Source organism: Protopterus annectens, chromosome 12.part0 (assembly GCF_019279795.1).
Source record: "Protopterus annectens isolate FY-2018-M chromosome 12.part0, PAN1.0, whole genome shotgun sequence".
In the NCBI taxonomy this organism is placed as follows: Eukaryota; Metazoa; Chordata; order Ceratodontiformes; family Protopteridae; genus Protopterus; species Protopterus annectens.
Window position 1 is genome coordinate 901,197,561 of NC_056746.1, and position 20,841 is coordinate 901,218,401.

The following is a 20,841-nucleotide window of genomic DNA, read 5'->3' on the forward strand; positions in this document are numbered from 1 at the left end:
CCACAACATTCCTCGCTGTCTGTTTTGTGCTTTAACGCCCAAACTATTAGCTGTCTGGCTATCTTTGTCGCTAAATTCTTTTGCTCTCATTCTCCGTATTTCGAAATAGCTTCGATAAGCCATCCGACTACTGCTCTTTGAAAAAACATAAGGATAAAGAGAGACAGACCGCATTGGTATAAAATTGCAGACGACGCTTCCGTTAAGCTAGTCACCAGTTCGCTGGTACTCAGTGAGGCACCTTCGCAGCCCCTGATGCCCGCTTCTACAGATTCGCAGGCCTCTACTGAGACCCATTCTGAGTCCGGTATGCCATGAGATGCTTCTTCAATTATGGAACCTGCGGATGTCTCTACCTTGGATGGGTCTGGAGTCGCTGTGCAGGCACTGGCTTCTGAGGGTGTATTCAGACCTTCCGATGTTCGTATTAAACAGACTATGTTTCTGAATAAAACTACCGAGTTTCTCAGGCCCAGAGTTTGCACTACTCTTAGAAAAACAACTACCAAAGCGCATTCTCCCATGTCACAGAAACAAATGCTTAGAATAGCTAAAGACCTTATTACTTTAATTAGGGGAAGCCAGCCTTCCCCCTCTAAAAGACAAATAATTAATTTCCTTCTGATTCTACAGACCATGAGTCCGACGACTCTGATCTCTCTGATTACCAGGACATACCTTTATCTATCTATGAGGATTCAGATGCAGAGGATTCCATTCCCTCTGCCTCCCCTGCAGAGGACTTTTTCTTTCGGTGAAACCTTGCGTACTTTAAGAGAACATTTCTGCTGGGAATGCCAGGACTACCCACAGTCCAAAGAGACTCTGAGAATTTTTAGACTTGCCTCTGCATGGGCCTCTAGCTATACCTCCTGTCCTAGATATTGTACATGTCTTCATCGAATCCAGTCTTACCCCTGATACTTTACCACCAGCTCCTAGAAAGCCTGACTGGTACTACAGAGCATCTGACTCTCACAAATTTCACTTTAAAAATCCCACTGCGGATCAGAGACCATTTCCCAGGGACCTAAAGGTATTAAGGCTACTATAGCCAAAAACCCTACCCCTTTGGACAGGGATTTTAGGGCTCTAAATAGATGGGGTAAGAAGGTATATATGTCTGCAACTCTTGCTATCAGGGCTTTAAATTGCTAGTTTCACATGTTGAAGTACCATCAGCATATTATGGAACTAATTAAACAAAAAATGTTGATTCCTGATTTGTACAGAAAATAAAGATTTACAAGAGTTCATGCTTTCTGTAAACCAAGTTAGTAAACCTACTTTGCAGTGTGGTTTTGATGCCTTAGAAGCGTCTTGCAGGGCTGCTGTCACTGGGTCTGTACTGAGAAGACATGCTTGGCTGAAGGAACAAATCTTCCCAGACCATGTCAAAGCAAAATTACTAGATACTCCATTAAACCAAGAATGAATGTTTGGCACAACAGCAGAAGTTGTTCTTAAAAAGATGGAGGGAAAAGCTAAATCTATGCAAATTGTTAAAGATTTCTTGGCACAGCCACCTAGATTCAGTAGGCATTGGCCTTCTAAAAAGTGGTCCATTCCAGTCCCTCCCAGACCTTCAGTCCAAACCCAGGGGCAACAGATCACAAAAGACTACAGTCTCTGTGTATGCAGCTATCTAAACAATGGAGTGCTCCCACCTCAAAAACAGGGAGTGGTAAGCCTCCCCTTTATGGAAAAAGTTCGCAAAGACTTGTCTGTCATCCTTCCCAGCCATGCTAAAGTACTTTCACCCCTAGGAGGAGAACTCGCCCTGCATGCAAAAAACTGGAAGTACATCACCCAGGACCAGTGGGTCCTAAACATTGTATCCCAGGAATACAGATTCTACTTCCACTCACTGCCAATCTCAAGCGGGTTGCCAGACCTTCCTCCAAACAATTGGGCAGAGGTTCAAAAGCAAGTACTTTCTCTTCTCAGTATCGGAGCTATTCAGCCTGTTCCAACAGAGCAAAGGGGACAGGGTTTCTACTCCAGACTGTTCCTGGTGCCCAGAAAAGAGAAGTCTTGGTGCCCTATCCTGGATCTGTCCATTCTCAACACCTTCCTGGTGGTACCAAAATTCAAAAGGCTTACACTCCAGCAGCTGCTTCCTATGTTAGCCAAGGACACCTGGATGGTCACCCTAAACTTAAAAGAAGCTTATCTGCATATCCCCATAAGGGAATCTTGCAGGAAATTTCTATGTTTCTGGGCAGGGTCTATGCACTGTCCGTTCTCTGCACTTCCCTTTGGCTTATCTGCTGTGCCCAGGGTATTCATAAAGTGCCTGGCTCCAGCCATTGCATACTGCAAGCTGAGAAATATTCAAATTTATCCATACTTGGACAATTGCCCGATTCAGGCGGATAGTCAGGAATTGCTACTGCAGCACCTGACGTTTGTAAAGAGACTCCTAACTTCTCTGGGGTGTACCATCAACGAAAAGGAATCACATCTGGTACCCATCCAAAAGATTGTATTCCTGGGAGCAAGCATGAACACAACTTCCCAGATGGCATTCCTCACTCCAAAAAAGCAGGTTTATTTGACAAATTACTTCAAACCACTGGCCACCAAAACCCAGCTATCTGCAAGAAAAATACTGCAAGCCCTAGGGTTCATGGCCTCATGCATTCTACTAATTCCATATGCAAGACTGCATATGAGGAAACTTCAGTGGTACTTAAAAAGTCTCTGGTGTCAACATTCTCAAGACCTGGAAACACTGATTCCTATAATTCCTTGTCTAAGGACGAAGTTTCTTTGGTGGGCAGAGGCATGCAATCACAACAAGGGACTCCCTTTCACTTAACCCCCCTCTCCACTCAAACCCCGACAACAGACGCATAGTCTGTGCAAGGGGGGCTCACATGCCAGGCAAATGGAGCCTGCATATCGGTCAAAAAGAAATGTTAGCTGTACAGAATGCACTGACAGCCTTCAAATACCTTATCCTTCCAGGACAACTCTTGCTAAAGACAGACAACATCACAGTTATGTAGTACATAAGCAGGGGGGGGAACCCATTCCTACCCACTCTGCAGGTTAGCCATGGCCCTGTGGAACACAGACTTGAGCAATCAAGTGCACTTGCAAGCTCAATTCCTGCCAGGCAAACAGAATTCACTGGCAGACGACTTGAGCAGAAATCTACTGGACCCACACGAGTGGAAACTGGAACCCAACTTGTTCAAACTTCTAATCCACAGGTGGGGGGACACCAGAGGTGGACCTGTTTGTTTCCCCCCAAAACCATCAGTTGAGCAAATTTTGCACCAGAAATCCCCACAGCCAAGCATGAAAAGTGGCTGCTCTATCCTTTACATGGGAAAACCTCTCAATCTATGCCTTTCCCCCCTCTGCCCCTCCTCTCAATAGTACTACTTAAGATCAAACTGGACGGGCCATGGACAATCCTTATTGCACCAGACTGGCCACGCCAGCACTGGTACAAACTCCTACGCAGTTTGACAGCATTGCTACTCTGGCGCCTACATCAGACCCCCCCCCCCCCTTGCTGTCTCAGCAGGAGGGACAGATTTTGCTTCCTCAGCTGCAAACCCTGAACCTTGCAGCCTGGCTTATTCCTGAATGCACCACCAGAAATCCTCAGCAAACAGATGCTAAATGTCATCTTGGAGGCCAGGAGGCCTAGTACTAGGAAATCCTGTTCAGAAAAGTGGAAAATACACTGTTCCTGGAGCCAGTCTCAAGGAAAGGACACAGCCGTGCCCACCTTACCTCAAATCGTAGATTACCTAGCAGAGCTACTCCACAAAGGCCTATCCTTCTCATCAGTTAAGATTCATGCCTTTGCCATCTCTGCTCATTACAATACTGAGCCACCTCTCTTGTCTCACTCACTGATCAAACAGTTTCTGAGAGGAGCTAACAATTTAAGAACCCTGAGGAGAGCTCTCATTCCTGCCTGGGATCTTAACTTTGTACTAGAGAAGCTCACACTTCCCCTTTTTGAGCCTGCTGCTACAGCAGAGTTAGAATTCCTCTTTTGGAAATAACCTTACTTCTAGCCATCACTTCATCAAGAAGAGTGTCTGAGTTGCAGGCTCTTTTGGCTGTGGAACCCTTCATTATTTTTCATGTGGACAGGGTTTCCCTCAGGACTAACCCATCATTTATGCCCGAGGTGGTATCCAGTGTGGCTTTAAACCAATCCATCCATTTACCAACCTTTTTCCCTAATCCTCAGAATAAAGGGGAAAGGATCCTGCACTCCTTGGGCGTGCACAGACATCTCAGATTCTTCCTTAACAGGACTAAGCCTTTCAGAAAAACTGACCAGCTGCTAATCAGCTTTGCTACAGGGGCAGAGGGCAAGGCCATTTCAAAGCAAACCATTTCCAAATGGATAGCACACTGCATCCATTTCTGCTACAAACACCATGGAAAACCTATCCCACGGGGGATCAAAACTCATTCCACTAGGGCTACCTCAACTTCTACAGCATTTCTCATGGGAGTCCCTACCAGGAACATCCTGGAAGCTGCAACCTGGAGTTATGTAAACACCTTCACCAAGCATTATCACTTACCTGTCTTTACTAAATTCAAAGCTGGATTTGCCACAGCAGTCTTGCAAGGCCTGCTAGCCAGCCCTAATACTTATTGACTGCTTCCACCCTTCCTCATCTTTGGGAATCAACCCAAGTGTGACGACTGCAGCAGTGAAACACGAAGAACATAGTACAGTTGTGTACACTTACTATAAATGTAGATGTTCGAGTTTATTCACTGTTGCAGTCCTGGTTACCCTCCCTCCAGCCCCCTGATTCTCTATGCTTTCTATCCTTACTCTTTTTGGCCATATCTTATGGCTGTGGTATTTACTTTTTACTGGAGGTGTTCCACACCATGTAATTGCTTCCTATTTTGTGGGCTCCTGACATCAGGGGTTAGAAAAAATTATGTAATGGCGCCTGCTGCATGTTTTATACCCCTGACAACCTGACAGCATTGAAGAAGTGACAGCATCTGCTGCAGAAATCCCAAGAGTCTGGTATTCGGGCCGATTGAGGGTTGTCTGCAGGCAGATAACCCAAGTGTGATGACTGCAACAGTGAATACACTCTAACATCTACATTTACATGGTAAGTGTACACAACTGTACTTTCTTGATATAGCTTTAGAAGGCTTTGTGATTAATTTTTAGTGTCTGCCGCAATTCTGTCTTCTTAGCTGGCTTTAGAGGATTTGATGAGGGATCTTTCCTTTTTGTTGAGGCTAATAAGGGAGTTTTTCTAGTCTTGGAACTTCACCTTTTTCTGGAACAGTTTCTTCCTTTTGTAGCGTTTATTAATGGCAGGGGGCCACCACCAGATTGTCTTCCTTTTTAGAGTAGAGCGTCTTTGTCCTGTTGGGTATGGCTAGTTCCATGCATTTGTGTACATGTTCATATAGTGCATTGGTGTATGATTCGGCAGTCATGCAGCTATTTTCCATTGGCATAGTTGCTGTGAAGTTAGTCACCTCTCCAAAGTCAGTTTTGGAGAAGTTTTTCAAGGGGATTACCTTTACGGGGGGGTGTGGGTGAGATGTGGATTTCCATGGTTATTAGTTTATAGTTGGATCTGACCAGGGAGGGCTTAACTGTTGGTGTAGAGCAACAGTCGCCCATGTTAGTAATAACCAGGTCAAGGATGTTGCTTCTTCTAGTGGGGATCAGAATGAGTTGGTCCAGGGTATTGGAACTGATGAATTCCAAGACGTGTTGGGCCAGTGTATTGGTGCATGAGTAGTTTTCCCAGTTGATGGAGGGGTAGTTGAAGTCTCCTAGTAAGATAATGTTGGGTTGGACCTTGATGGATTCCAGGGTGCTTAGGAATGTGGAGTGAGAGTCTAGGGACATGTTTGGGAACCTGTAGCAGGCTATGACCTGGATTGCTGTCTTGCTCAGTGTTAATTGCACCTGCAGTATCTCGGATGCGTTATGCTGGGCAACTAGTCTGGAGGTGTGCGTATCCTGCATGAATATGGAGACACCACCACCTTTGGAGCTTCGGTCCATGTTTCGGGGCCGAATGGTGTGGAATGAGTTATAGCCTGGTTCGCAGGGGTACTTTCTGCCACTTTAAACAAGGTCTTCTGTACAGCACAAATGTTGATGCCCTCCATTTTGAGGAGTGCTTTGAGCAAGTGCATCTTGAGATTTAGACTTCTAGCATTGAACACCATTACCCTCGGACTGCATTTATTTATAGCTGTTTTGGTGGTAATTTGATCTTTGGAACATTGCTTAAAAAAGGCACTATAGGGGTGGCAAGAGCTTTAGCTAGTACCCGGAAACCCAGGGGTGACAGATGCAGGCCATCTCTGGCAAAGCATCGAGGTCAGTCAGTCATGTCATCCCAAGCAGACGGATACTGGATCCACTTAGAATGACCCCCGAAACTTAGCCAATTGTTGAAGTCCATTTTTTGTTTGTACTGCGGTGTCACTCTGGGAGATGGTAGGATACTGCTCAGGTGTAGTGTCATACCTGCCTGGGCCACACAATCCGGGAGCTCCACCATGTCTCCATGTAGTCCAGGAAGGTGCATCTAAGGTCATTCACACTCACATGGACAATGACAGAGTCATACTTGTACTTGTTGTGGAGTGACTTGAGTGCTTGTGTTGTTGGTTCTGGTTTCTGATAGACAGCTGACTGTTACCTCCTCCTTATTCAACGTAGTGAGTGGACATCTGTGTGCCTCACTATTGAGTCGCCTAAGATTAGTGTACTGGGCAAGCTGTTTAGCCTTAGGGGCTTAGGTTGAGGGGCACACTGTGGAGGTGAGCTATGTATCCTGTGGTTTGTACTGTGCTGTGGTGGTTACGTACATTTCTGTCTTGGAGGTGTCTGCTGTTTGGGTACATTTCTATTGAGAGCCTCCGTGAAGGTGGATGTGTGTTTTTATGTGAGAGCTGTGATTGTGGATGTTCTGGAGGGCTGTGTGTTCCATGTGGTGTGGTATAGGTGTTGACCTTCTCCTGATCAGCTAGTCTGGTCTTGGCTGGAGAGTGCACAGCTTCCAGTTTAGTGATAAGTGCATCTCTCAAGTCTGAGTGTTGGGAGGTAAGAGGAGAAGGTTGTCTTTGTACATGAAGCAGTTGCACTCCCTCAGAATGCCCAGCTGCACCAGGTTAATAGGAGAAAGCACAGGGATCTGCCCTTTAATCATGCCAGGAGGGGGTGGTCATAACTACTAGGTACTGGAGTTTTTTTCCGTGAAGAACGACTAGTGTTGACGTGTGCTACAGTAATTGCTACAAAAACCTGTTTAAATGCAAAGCGATTAGGCTATTTGAATTGCAAGAGAGAACTAGTACGATCTAAGGGAAAGGCTGAAGGGCAGACTTTCTGGCACCAGTAATAGTTTACCTCAGCTCAGCGCCACAGTGCGGAGCTTAAACAAGTGCAAAGCTGTGCAAACGTGGGCTTTTAAACCAGAAAGTTGAAAGGTATGGAAAAACTGCCTAAATGGCCAATAAACTAACATTTCTAGACCAGAAACAACTCCATAGTTTTCTTTAGATGTTTCCTGCTCCTCCTCCTGTTTTTCCTTACTTGAGGGAGTCATTGTTCCGTCATGCTATGGCAACCTGTGCTAGACTTTCTGTATTAAATCCTTCACTTCTCAGGTGATGTCCTTCAAGGATGCATCTGCAGTCCTAACAAATGGGTTGTCCTGCCTCAGGCAGCCCTTCGGTCGGCCCGATTCCAAAGTCTGGGTCTGGCCTCTGCTGGTGTCGCACTTCACCCGACGTCATAGCTGCAGTTCAGCGGGTATAAAGGCATCAGCCGACGCCATTTTCCCCAGTCTTTCTTGCCGCGTGGCGCCCGAAGCAGAAGCTGTTCGCAAGTGCAGGGGTTGGTCAGAACCAGAGATTGCTACTACCGAAGACTTCTAAAAAGCTAAGTACCCCGTTGGGGACTCTCTCTTGCCTCAGCCGATGTCAGAAAAAGTGAGTAACTGTTTAACTTGTGGGAAACAAATACCTCAAAGATTTCCACTCTTACTGCCTACCTTGTTTAGGCCCAGACCACGACGTAGCAGCTTGTCTAGCCTGTGCTTCCTTCAACTGACGGACACTTAGACGTCGGTCGGAGTTTGCAGAGGAGTTTTTCGGCTCCGCTTTTGCTTATAACATGCCGTCGGAGACTCCGACTTCACAATTAGCTAAAAAGCGTAAGGAAAAGGACCGACACTCACGGTCCGCGGTTTCAGCCGAAACCGCGGTTAAGCCAACCGCGAGTGTCTCGGTTTCGGCTGAAACAGAGTCCGCGGTTCTTCCTTCGGCCGAAAGCATGCCTCCTACAACCGAGGCCTCATCCAGCATGGCTGAATCTGCTACGGAAATTCTACCTGCTCTTACTGTTTCTCAGGATTTATCAGATACTATCCCCTTGGATATATCTACTCCTGCACGTGGAGCTGCTAGGCCTCCTGCATCCATGTCAATTAAGGCTTTTGCCAGGGCTAAAGCAGCTAAATCTTCAAAGGCCGTGCCTGCTAAAACCCCCTCTCACAGGCCTAACTCTAGTACTCAAATGCTTAGTCTAGCAGAGGATCTCATTTCTTTGATCAGGGGAACCCAATCTTACCCTGACAGGGCCTCTCACCTACCTCCAGAGAAGAGGCCTAGAGCAGAGCCACCTGAGCCAGTTTCTTCAGATTACTCCTCTGATGATTCAGACAATACAAATCCCCCAGAAGGCCCTTATTCTCCATATGATTACTCAGATGCAGAAGATTCCATCCCTTCTGCCTCTCCTCCTGAGGAATTTTCTTTTGGGGAAACCTTGCATGCTATGAGAGAACAATTTCAATGGCAGGGCCAGGATTTTTCAGACTCTAGGAAAAGGCTTAGGACCTTTTTACATTTGCCACAGCATAGGCCTTTAGCCATTCCTCCAGTACTTACAGTTGTGGATGATGCATTTAATGATGCTTGTACTGCTCCTGACTCTCTCTTCCTCCGGCCTCTGCTAAGCCCGACAGATACTACAGGGTTCTGGACACACATTATCACTTGTATAAGGCCCCTATTGCAGATCCTGAAACTATTTCACAGGGCCCCAAAGCTGTAGCAGCTGCTTCTACCAAAAACACCCTCCCCTCTGAAAGAGAATCTAGGGCTTGAGAGATGGGGTAAAAAAGTGTATACTTCTGCTACTCTTTCGGCCAGGGCCTTAAACTGTCAATTCCACATGATTCAATATCAGGAATTCCTGTTAGATCAGCTAACTAAAAAACTGTCCTCACCTGAGCCTTTAGACCGTAAGTCCCTTCAGGATTTGGTACATAACACTCGGCAGGTCAGTAATCATTCCTTAAAATGCGGCTATGATGCACTGGAGGCTTCCTTTAGATCAGCTATGACTGGTACAGTGATCAGAAGGCATGCATGGCTAAAAGAGCAATCCTTACCAGACCATGTGAAGTCCAAGCTTCTAGATGCTCCCATGGAAAAGCACAGTTTGTTTGGTTCCCCTGCACAGCAAGTGTTGAAGGTGGAAGAAAAAGCTAAATCTGTCCAGACAGTCAAGGATTTCTTACAGGTCCAGCCTCCGAGGTTTAGTAGGAACTGGCCTTCCAAGAATTGGTCCTTTCCAGACACCACCAGAGCACAGAGAAGCAGAAATAGACGCCCAAGAGGCAGAGGTCAATCCAGAGGTGCCTACAGGGGACGTCAGTGGCAGCCTAGCAGCCAGAGAAGTACTGCCACAGATCCAGCCACTACCACTTCCACAGGACAATCACAGTGACTTGGCTCTGAAACCGCCTACCAGGGAACAACTAGAAGCACCCCTAGGCGGAAAGTTAGCCTTATTTTCAGTAAATTGGCATTACATTACAGGAGACAAATGGATTTTGCAGACAATAGACAAAGGCTACAGGTTTCACTTCCATACTCTTCCAAGGAAGAGAGGAATGCCAAACCTACCTCCAAACCAAACGACAAACGCTCTACAGCAAATAGACCACTTACTAAGGATGAGAGCTATAGAAAAGGTACCGGCTATGGAACAAGGGCAAGGATTTTATTCCAGGCTTTTCCTGGTACCAAGAAAGGAAAACCAATGGAGACCTATCCTCTACCTGTCCGCTCTGAACACATATCTTATTGTTCCAAAATTCAAGATGCTGACCCTACAGCAACTTCTTCCCATGCTGGGCAAGGAGTCTTGGCTGGTGACTCTGGATCTCAAGGAGGCATACCTGCACGTCCCCATACGACCAAATTGCAGAAGATACCTCAGATTTCTTGCAGGATCAGAGCATTATCAATTCTCAGCATTGCCTTTTGGCTTATCTACTGCGCCCAGAGTATTCACGAAATGCCTGGCATCAGTAATTGCTCATTGCAGGCTTCAGGGAATTCAAATTTATCCATACCTGGCCGACTGCCTGTTAGAAGCGGACAGCAAAGACAAATTAACAAAAGATTTGAAAAAGGTTATTCACCTACTACAAGCCCTGGGATGCACAGTCAACACAAAGTCAAGGCTGATCCCATCCCAAAGGATAACTTTCTTGGGTGCAGAACTGGACACATCAAACCAGATGGCATTCCTCACAGCAGAAAAGCAGAAGCAGCTGCCACCTTATTTCATGGCATGAACAGCACAGAACCAGCTTACAGCAAGGAAAATCCTGCAAGCCCTGGGTTACATGGCATTATGCATAATATTGATTCCACATGCCAGACTACATATGAGGAAGTTGCAGTGGTACCTCAGGAATTTATGGTCTCAGCACAAGCACAGCCTAGAAACCCAAATTCCAATAATTCCATGCCTGAAGCAAGAATTCCAGTGGTGGGCCCAGGCCTGTCAATCGAACAAAGGACTGCCCTTCCACAGGCCTCACCCAAAACAGACTATCACCACGGACGCCTCAGACCTCGGTTGGGGGGCACACCTGGTGGACAAGTGCATACAAGGCTTATGGACTCGAGACCAGATGAACCTACACATGAATCAAAAAGAGATGCTGGCAGTAAAGCAGGCAATTCAGATATTCAGACAGTTTCTTCAACAGGGTCATTTGCTGATAAGGACGGACAACACCACAGTTATGTGGTATATCAACAAACAGGGAGGCACACATTCATATTCTCTATGCCGGATGGCAGTGGGCCTCTGGAATGTGGCCCTGAACCTCAACATTCAGCTCCAGGCCATATTTGTGCCAGGAAAAGAAAATATTCTAGCAGACATCTTGAGCAGAACTACCACAGATGCCCACGAATGGATGCTGCATCCAGACATCTTCAAATCCATTACAAGGAAATGGGGACTACCAGAGATAGACCTGTTCGCATCCCCACACAACCACCAGTTGAAAAAATTCTGCACAAGGACATACCACCCACTTGCTTGGAAGGTGGACTCCCTATCCTTCAGTTGGGAAAACCTAACAGCATATGCATTCCCACCTCTCCCTTTGATGCACAAAGTGCTACTGAAGATCAAAGAAGATCACCCAAGGATCATCTTGATGGCTCCAGACTGGCCGAGGCAACATTGGTACCCGCTACTAAGGAGTATGTCTCGGGAACACGCATGGCCTCTACCCCTACTACCTCTGCTGCTAACACAGAACAACTTCAAAATCCTGCATCCAAACTTGAAAACACTGCAGCTAGCTGCTTGGAACATTACATAAGACAACATAACCCAGATTTATCTCAAAGGGTTAAAGACATTATCTTGGAGGCTCGCAGACCCTCAACAAGGAAAACTTATTCAGCAAAATGGAAAAGATATCTCATTTGGAGTACAACAAAAGGAGTAGATGCATCATTGGCAAACATAGCTAACATCCTGGAATATTTAGCAGAGCTTTTCCACAATGGCCTGTCTTACTCCTCCATTAAGATTCATGCATCAGCAATTTCAGCACAATACAACATGGATCCTCCAGTCTTTTCTCAACCTCTACTCAGGCAGTTTCTGAGAGGAATTAAAAATGTAAAGCCACCAAGGAAACCACCATTGCCTACATGGGACTTGAACTTTGTGTTAGAAAAGTTGACACTTCCCCCTTTGAACCAGCAGCAACAGCAGAATTACAGTACTTATCTTGGAAAACTGCATTCCTGCTTGCAATCACTTCAGCTAGAAGGGTTTTTGAATTACAGGCATTAATGGCAGTACAACCCTTCCTTATCTTCCATCAGGATAGAGTGTCCATGAGAACTAATCCTACCTTTATGCCAAAAGTGGTCTCCAGGGTATCTTTAAACCAAGCAATACACCTACCAACATTCTTCCCCAACCCGCAGAACAGGGGGGAAAGATTACTGCCTATCTTGGATGTGCACAGACAATTGCGCTACTACTTGGACAGAACTAAGAACAATAGAAAAACTGACCAGCTTCTGGTAGCATATGCAACAGGAATGGAAGGAAAAGCAATTTCCAAACAAACCATCTCAAAATGGATAGGAAATTGCATTTGATTTTGTTACTCTTTTCATGGAAAGGCAACTCCGGAAAACATCAGACCTCACTCCACAAGGGCTACAGCCACTACTACAGCTTTCTTATGAGGAGTGGCTACCAAAGACATTTTAGAGGCTGCTACTTGGAGCTCCGTGCATACATTTGCCAAGCATTATAATCTACCTTTATACTCCAGATCCTGAGCATTTTTTGCCACTGCTGTTTTGCAAGGGAGCTTAACTACACCATAAACTTAGTGCCTCCTTAGTGCCTCCTCCCCCAGTTTGGCTATGGTATTCTACCCATTTGTTAGGACTGCAGATGCATCCTTGAAGGACATAGTACAGTTTTGTACCTACCATAAATGTAGATGTCCGAGAGGTATGCATCTGCAGTCAGGATTACCCACCCTCCTTCCCCTTTGTGGTACTCCTAGGGTATTTGCCCATCTTGTAGCTAGCTGGGGGAATCTATTATGGTGTATTTGTTTGTATATATGTATATACATGTTTATTTCTATTTGCTCTCTATTGTTTGGAAACATTTGCATTTATCCAAATTTAGCCTTCCTAGAGGGAACCTGGCATCTGGGGCAAGAAACACTGAGGAAAATGGCGTCGGCTGATGCCTTTATACCCGCTGAACTGCAGCTATGACGTCGGGTGAAATGCGACACAAGCCGAGGCCAGACCCAGACTTTGGAATCGGGCCGACCGAAGGGCTGCCTGAGGCAGGACAACCCATTTGTTAGGACTGCAGATGCATACCTCTCGGACATCTACATTTATGGTAGGTACAAAACTGTACTTTCTATAACTTCAGGTATTCCATAACTTCAGCTTCTGTTTTTTTAAGTTATACTTTATTAATCTTTTGTTCTACATTCCAGCTTTGATCTTAGTTTTGTATTGTGAAATTTTCCATATCTGGGTTCATTTGCCTGTACTTCTCTTGGAATATCTTTTGAGCTGCTTTTTTGTTCGTTTGTTTGTTTTTCTCCTTTGCATAAGTATTGCACCATGTCAGATCTTTCTTTCCAATGTTTTTATTTTTTTTTATACCGTTCAAAGATCTCTAAATTCTGTTCTTTTTTATTTTTATACTTCTCTGTCGCTTCTTTTTCCAAATGGCCCAGCGTTCTTTGGCCTACATAATGTTTTTCATGGATCTGTAGTATTAGTGAATACAAATTTGCATTTGAAGCTTTTCACAATTTTTCTTGTGCAAGTATTTTTGTTTTCTCTAATTTCTCAATCTTTTTTCCTTTATCTTCTGTCTGGAAATTTGGCGCTTCTTGCATAATAGTAACAATGTATAACTTTTTTTTCCCCTCAGTAGTCCACTCTATTATCTTCATTGCTCTTTCTAGCCTATCAGTATTTGTGGGTTACTACTACTTTCTACAACAGTAGGGCCATCCTCCCCCTGATCCTGGCCAAACCCCATTGTAGGAATGTTTGTGTCTTGAGGATTCTATACTGTCATTTTTTCCAGGCCTGGCACCAGTGCGCCTGCCAGGATGGAGCACTTTTTTATATATCTTGGGACTAGTGTACCCAGCTGTCTTAACCTACTTCTGTCCAGTACAGTGTATATATGTCAGCGTAGTTTTGGTGAGAGTTTGTAAAAAGGGAGCTCCATCTCTTGAAGGTACTCACCAAGACTTAAGGTTGAATTTAGTTCCAGCAGTACTACTTTCCTTTGTTTGCTGTTTTTTTATCATTTCTGCATTTGGACTCCTGGTGATTAGCTATATTACTGAAGTTATGGTTTGGTGCTAGGGTCATTAATGCTCGAGAAATGCATGAGAAGAGTTTCAGTTGTCATGATGCAGTTGAAGGTTTATACTGATAGCAGTACTTCAAAAAGTCTCTCTTCTAAGGGAGATGTGTGCTGGCTTAAGCTGGCCTGTTGTGACTGAATGATAGACAAGTGACATTTCGGAACAGGCCTGAAAAGAAATTAAGGAAAAAGCAGCAGCTCATGCTTTTTGGTAACCTCATTATAATAGTATTGGGTCTGGCGGATTGAGGGTGTACACTTTGATCAGGAAAGATGTGGCAGTACACTGGTTAAGAGTCTCTCAACTCCATGGTCTAGGGTTTGATTTTTTTTTTTCTCCCACTTACTGTTTTTATGAAGAGTGAATGTAGTTGTTAGGATTTTTTTTGGTTATTAGAAAGACATGCGTGAATGGGCGTACCTTCGCTGAAAGTTGGGCGTCGAGCTGGCAACGGCACCATAAAAATCGACTGCCAATCATTAGCGGACCGGAGAAAAAGCCGAAAAGACAAGTATTTAATAAATTCTTATTTTTATCCATTTGTGCTAGTCGGCTTCCACTAACATTCTAACCTCTTCTTCTCCAATCAGTCATATCACACACTGTCTGAATTCACTAAAACTGTGAAGCAAGTTCTTTGTACATTGGAATGCATTGTTTGTTGACTTTGCTTCTGTAGATTTCAAATGGTGGTTTGCTTTAAATTCGGTGTATTTTTTCATGAAGGCTTAACCTGAAAAATGGTTTGTCTTGAATTGGTATTCTACTCTAGTTAACAGTATAAATAAACATAAAGTAATTTCATATGTCTGACTAAAAAAAATAGTTGGAAGAAGCAGATAAATGTAGTTTTGACTATTGAGTTTGTATTGAAGTTGTTGTAATGCTTTTCATAGGTAGATCTTCAAACTCCATTGCACAGAATTAGCCTGCAAGTTCCACTGGTAAACTTGTTAACCTCCTGTCTGTTATTGGAAGTCAGCATGTCTCAAATTCAACTTCAGAGTATACCTCCTACCCTGTCTGGGAGCAGTCTGCTTAACAAGCCTCCACAGTCTATAGTCTCTCAGCCTTTGATGAGTATTCCTCCTCCTGCTGGCTCTCTGCCTTCTGAAAATGCTGGCCGACCTATCCAGAACTCTGCTTTACCGTCTACGTCTGCTACTGCCGCCAGTGCAGCTGCAGGTGAGTATACCAATGGAAACTGTGTTTGAGAATTGTTAATGTATTCCACAGTAATGTACTCGCTAGTTTTTAACATGTTTAAGTAATTCCCTTTGAAATATCAAGTGTATTTTTAGTGTTAGCTGCATAAATTCTTTACTCTTCCGTCTGTGTTATGCCTAGTGAACAATTACTTGTGACAAATGGTTTAAGCAGTGCTGCAAGGGAAGGTGGCATACCTGGAAGTTTTGATTCCGCAAAGTTCCTTGCAGCGACTGTCTCAAGTTTCCCTTGTGCTTTTACAGGGTAACAGTACAGAATCTGAGGCATTGTGTTTGTGTGGCGTTTGCTTACCAGGACCAGCGTTCCTAATTTGTGGGTTTCATATGTGGTTGATGTGGGGGTTGTGGAAGAACAGGAGAGAAATCCCCTCTCTGATGCCGGAAAATTTATAAAATGCTGCTGTTTTCATTATTTGTTATTACATTGCATGATTAACCAGCCGCATTGTTCACTGAGTGATTCATTTTTAGTGGTTTAAAGGCTGTCTTGTTTATTTTGTATTTGCTATGTCTTTTTTGGTGATTGGTATCATTTTTGTCAGGTAGCTAATAATAAAATTGTTTTGTTTATTAATCTTTACTAGAAAAGAAAAAAAGTTTGAAACCTAGAGTGGATTGATTAGAGTTTCATTGCAGTAATGTAAAATGTTTGAGGATGACAAAGCAAGAATCGCTCATTTGGTTATTACTTCATTTGTGCATACTTCTAGCTAACCACACTGCAATGGTAATCCCGTTTATTCAGACTTTTCACTTTCTTTGTAATTTTCATTGTTCTGCGTGATATGTTAGTTTCTTTTGTGCTGTAGTTTCATGACTAATTCACTTCCCTCAAAAAAGTAGGTTTTGATGTTGCAGCTGTGTTCCTGCTACTCAAATTTTTAGTGTCTGGGTTTTTTGAACTGTTATTTGAAATTCTTATACAGTCTGTGTTCTCTGTAGCTAGTGTTAAAGGTTTTACTGCTGTTAACATCAATGGCATAGGATCCCTTATTTGTGACACTGTAATTTTCCTTCCTTAAAAGTAAGTGTAGAGTAGTAATAGTTCATATTGTCATAGTCTTCCATTTTAAGTGGTTCACATTTTCAACTCATTGTTTTGTAAGTTTCAAAATGGAAACACAAAAGAAAAACGAAGCCCAGAGATGTACAATAAAGCTCCAAGTCGGCAGGAACGGTTCAATTACTTATTCTCAGCGTAGTGACACAGCGTGGAAGCGAAAATACTTACAAAAAACCCCCCAAAACTTTTCTGCCAAAACACATTAATACTCAAACCATACTTTTTCTTTTCTTAACTTCATCAGATGAGGGCTGGAACTAAAACCAAAAATTTAAACCATTGGTAATTATCATAAACCAATCAGAATGTTTGTTTTAATTTACATAGTAAATTTAACTTTTTGTAAAAGAAAAACATGTTCTTAAAGTGCATATTCAGAAAATGTAATGACTGAATGATGTATCAGAAACCTCAAACAGTATTTGAAATAATTTGATTTTGTAAGACAAAATACATATATAAATATATTAAAAAATGCATAGATAAAAAATATACCTATACCACCATCTACTGTTCATTCAGAAAACCACATAGTAAAACATGATTTGCTGCAGTATACAAATTTTCAGGGACTAAGTGTGGTAAGTACCCACCACCCCGATTCAGTCAATTAAGTATTCATTCAGGACATTAACAACAAATCTAGATTTATTAGAGATTATTTTAGTATTTATAATTTTTGTAGTATATCTTTGCAAAATGTACATTTCGATTTATTATCTAAAGGTATGAAATTCATTCCTTTAAAAAAAGGCGACCTCGCCAAGGTATTGTTGGACATTAAGATTTGTACAAGTGTCTGCGGAGTGTTCGAAGACACTTCTGCTTGCTAAATATATTGATTCAAAACTAATAGTCCTGGTTAAGGAGAAAACATATACTTAGGGATTTGTGGGATTTTCTTTTTCGTTATTGAGCAGAATTCATACAAAGAAAGTATTAAGTTTCTCACCATCGATGTAATTGATTTGTTTTCTAGCATTCCTCATGAAGAAGGTTTAGCACTTTTGGAAGAGATGATTTTTGAAGATAGAATCTTAAAACATAATGAATGTACTGTAATTCTTCAATTAATGGATTTGGTTCTCACATACAGTTTTTTCTACTTTAAAGGTGAATATTTTCACCAAATAAAGGGTGTAGCTATAGGCACAGCTTGTGCACCAACATACGCAAGTCTAGTTTTGGCAAAATGGGAAGCGAATTAGGTGTTTAAATCTATCTTTAGCAGTAAATGGCTGTTATATAAAATATTTTTGCACGACATCTGCATCTTCTAGGAAGCTACTTAGGAAGAGATCTTGGAGTTCATAGAATTTTTAAACAGTAGTACTGACTTCTTAAGATTTACATTTAAAATTGATTTGGAAAAACTGGAATACTTAGATGTGATCTATAAGAAGGACAGCAAATTTAATTCAAAGGTACATAGAAAAATCACTTATTCCAACTTTTATTTACATTACAATAGTGCTCATCCAATGTATCAAAAAGAAATTGTTAGGGGGCAGTACATAAGATTATCACAAATTACATTTAATGATGAGGGTTTTTTAAATGAAATGATTACCTTAAGGAGAATGATTATTAAAAGAAAGTACTCGGAGGTGTTAATTGAATAAATAGAAAAGGAAATGGCAGAAGGTAGATCAGAAAAATTTAAACCTACATTAGGTTTAAAAAGTGAAACAGGCAGAATAAAATAGAAGAAGATTTTAATTGTGCCTTAGTAATTGAATATAATGCAAGTTCAACATTAGTTAGGAACATTTTAGAGAAAGAATGGAACAGATTTACCTCTCTCACTGACCTAGAAAAAATAAAAAAGGAGAATTTGAAAGTGGTATATAGGAAATCCTTAAGTATTTAAAAACTTACTAGAAACAAGGCAATTGATATATCAAACAGAACAGAAAGGAAGGGAACCTTTGAATGTGGGCACTGTACTCCACGTCCCTTCATTATTAATACAGAATCCATTTTGTTGGAAAGTAGGGAAATAGTTTTGGAAGGGAAGGAATAAAATAACTGTGAGAGTTCAGGTTTGATATATTTGGCAAAATGTGAAGTCTGCCAGGCATTCTTTCTGTATAGGAAAGACGGAACGAAAGTTGAGAAGAAGAATATATGAACATGTATATGATATACAGAATAAAAAGCAAACAAATGTTCTTTTTAAACATAAAAAAGAATGTAATGATGCCCATTTCTTGTTTTTTGTATTAGAAATGGTAAAGATGAATGGGAGAGGGGGTTTATGGGAGGAAATTTAATACAGGGAACTCTAGTGGCAAGTGACCTTGCAGGCAAACAAAAAATCAGGGTTAAATGAATGTATTTCCATTGCCCCACTTCTTTAAACTCAGAGCGGCTAAGTTATAAGCCTCTGGGTCCCACTAAGGAAGTACGATAAAAGATGAGACACCTTTTCCAAGCTGGGGTTAAAATCAAATAATAAGAATTTCCTATACAAACATGTATGTTGAAATATTTTGACATTTATACACACAATAAAATAGACTAGCAAAATGTATACTTTGATCATTTATATGAACTTTCCTATTGCTGCTATAGTCTATGCCAAGTTAGATAAAGTTATAAATATCTTACCTTTGTTTGAATATATTTTTATACTTGTGGTTTATGCGTTTTTAGATGTGTTTTTTTTTTTTTTTTTTTTAATTTTTTATGAATTTATCAAGTTTCTAATTTGACATTTTTGAGTGAAGTTTTTAGCATATTATATATTCAAATTTGTTTTATAAGTATGTATTTAAGTAACATTCTAGAATAGGTTTCAATGAGAGTTGTTTTTTTTTCAAACAAATCCTGTTTTTAATATGTGGTTTTCTGAATAAACAGTAGATGGTGGTATAGGTATATTTTTTATATATGCGTTTTTTAATATATTTGTATATGTATTTTGTCTACGAAATCAAAACTTCAAATACTGTTTGAGGTTTCTGATAAATCATTCAGTCATATTTTTTGAACATGCTCTGTAAGAACATCATGTTTTTCTTTTACAAAAAAGTTAAATTTACTATGTAAATTAAAACATTCTGATTGGTTTATGATAATTACCAGTGTTTTAAATTCCTGGTTTTGGTTCCAGCCCACATCTGATGAAGTTAAGAAACGAAAACGTATGGTTTTGAGCATTAATGTGTTTTGGTGGATTTAATCTAAGTGATTTTTATTTTTTTTTATTTTTTATTTATTTTATTTTTTTAAGTATTTTCGCTTCCACGCTGTGTGACTATGCTGAGAGTTAAGTAATTTAACAGTTTCTGCCGACTGGTTTAGTTTTTCTTTTGTTTACTGGTTTTTGGGAGCCCTTGCGCTTTCTTTGGAAGTTTCAAAATGGGAAAAACTTCTAAAGTATACCAGCTGTGGGCATAAACTCCCAACCCAGGAGGCACACTATTTGTGTGTAGCTTTTTTTAAAATGGGTGTTCTGTATGCAGGAAGTTGAAGGCCTTGTTTTATTAGAGCCGGTAGACTGATTAGTGAAGAGGAAGGACAGGGAATCCAAAAAAAAATGTAGGTCTAAAGAAATGCAACACTTCTCAGTCTCTAAAGTGGCCAGAAAAGTATCTTCCCTTTACACAGCACTGATAACAGAAGTCTTCAGCCTTGGAAACGATTGAAGACAAGTCTTCTAGGTAACTTCCTAAATCAAGCAGACTTATTCCTCTTATTCATTTCCTTTGAGAGGGAATTGCTACTACTCTTGAATCTGTGAGATTTAGTAGAACTACTGAAGCAGACTTGGGAGCTTATAGTGAAGGTCTTTTTGAAGACTCTGATGTAATTGAGCATTATCCCACCCCCCAAATCCTGTGTTACCAGGGTGGTTGGATTGCCACCCACCTCACTTCTTCCCTGATGTCATTTTCTGCATCTAAGGCTTTGGAGGTAATTGTTCACCTGTATTCTGATGTCCTTCAAGGATGCATCTGCAGTCTTTACAAATGGGTTGTCCTGTCGTCAGGCAGCCCTTCGGTCGGCCGGATTCCAAAGTCTGGGTCTGGCTTTGGCTGGTGTCGCACTTCACCCGACGTCATTGCGGCAGTTCTTCGGGTATAAAGGCATCAGCCGATGCCATTTTCCTCAGTCTTTCTTGCCGCGTGGCGCCCGAAGCAGAAGCTGTTCGCAAGTGCCGGTCGGTCAGATCCAGAGATTACTACTACCGAATACTACTTCGAAGACTTCTATAAAGCTAAGTACCCCGTTGGGGACTCTTTCTTGCCTCAGCCGATGTCAGAGAAAGTTAATTGTTTATCTTGTGGGAAACAAATACCTCATA

General features: G+C 42.0%; 1 protein-coding gene across 4 annotated transcripts in view; it reads left to right on the plus strand.

Annotated features, from left to right (window-relative positions):
• The window catches only part of STAU1 (staufen double-stranded RNA binding protein 1), a 2,205,075-nt gene that overhangs the window by 153,058 nt on the left and 2,031,176 nt on the right, over window positions 1-20,841 (plus strand). For all 4 annotated transcript variants that reach the window (XM_044089934.1, XM_044089936.1, XM_044089933.1 and 1 more), the window contains exon 2: window positions 15,140-15,428. In XM_044089934.1, the coding sequence (XP_043945869.1) occupies window positions 15,227-15,428 (202 nt within the window). In that variant the 5' untranslated portion in view covers window positions 15,140-15,226. The remainder of the gene's footprint in view (window positions 1-15,139; window positions 15,429-20,841) is intronic.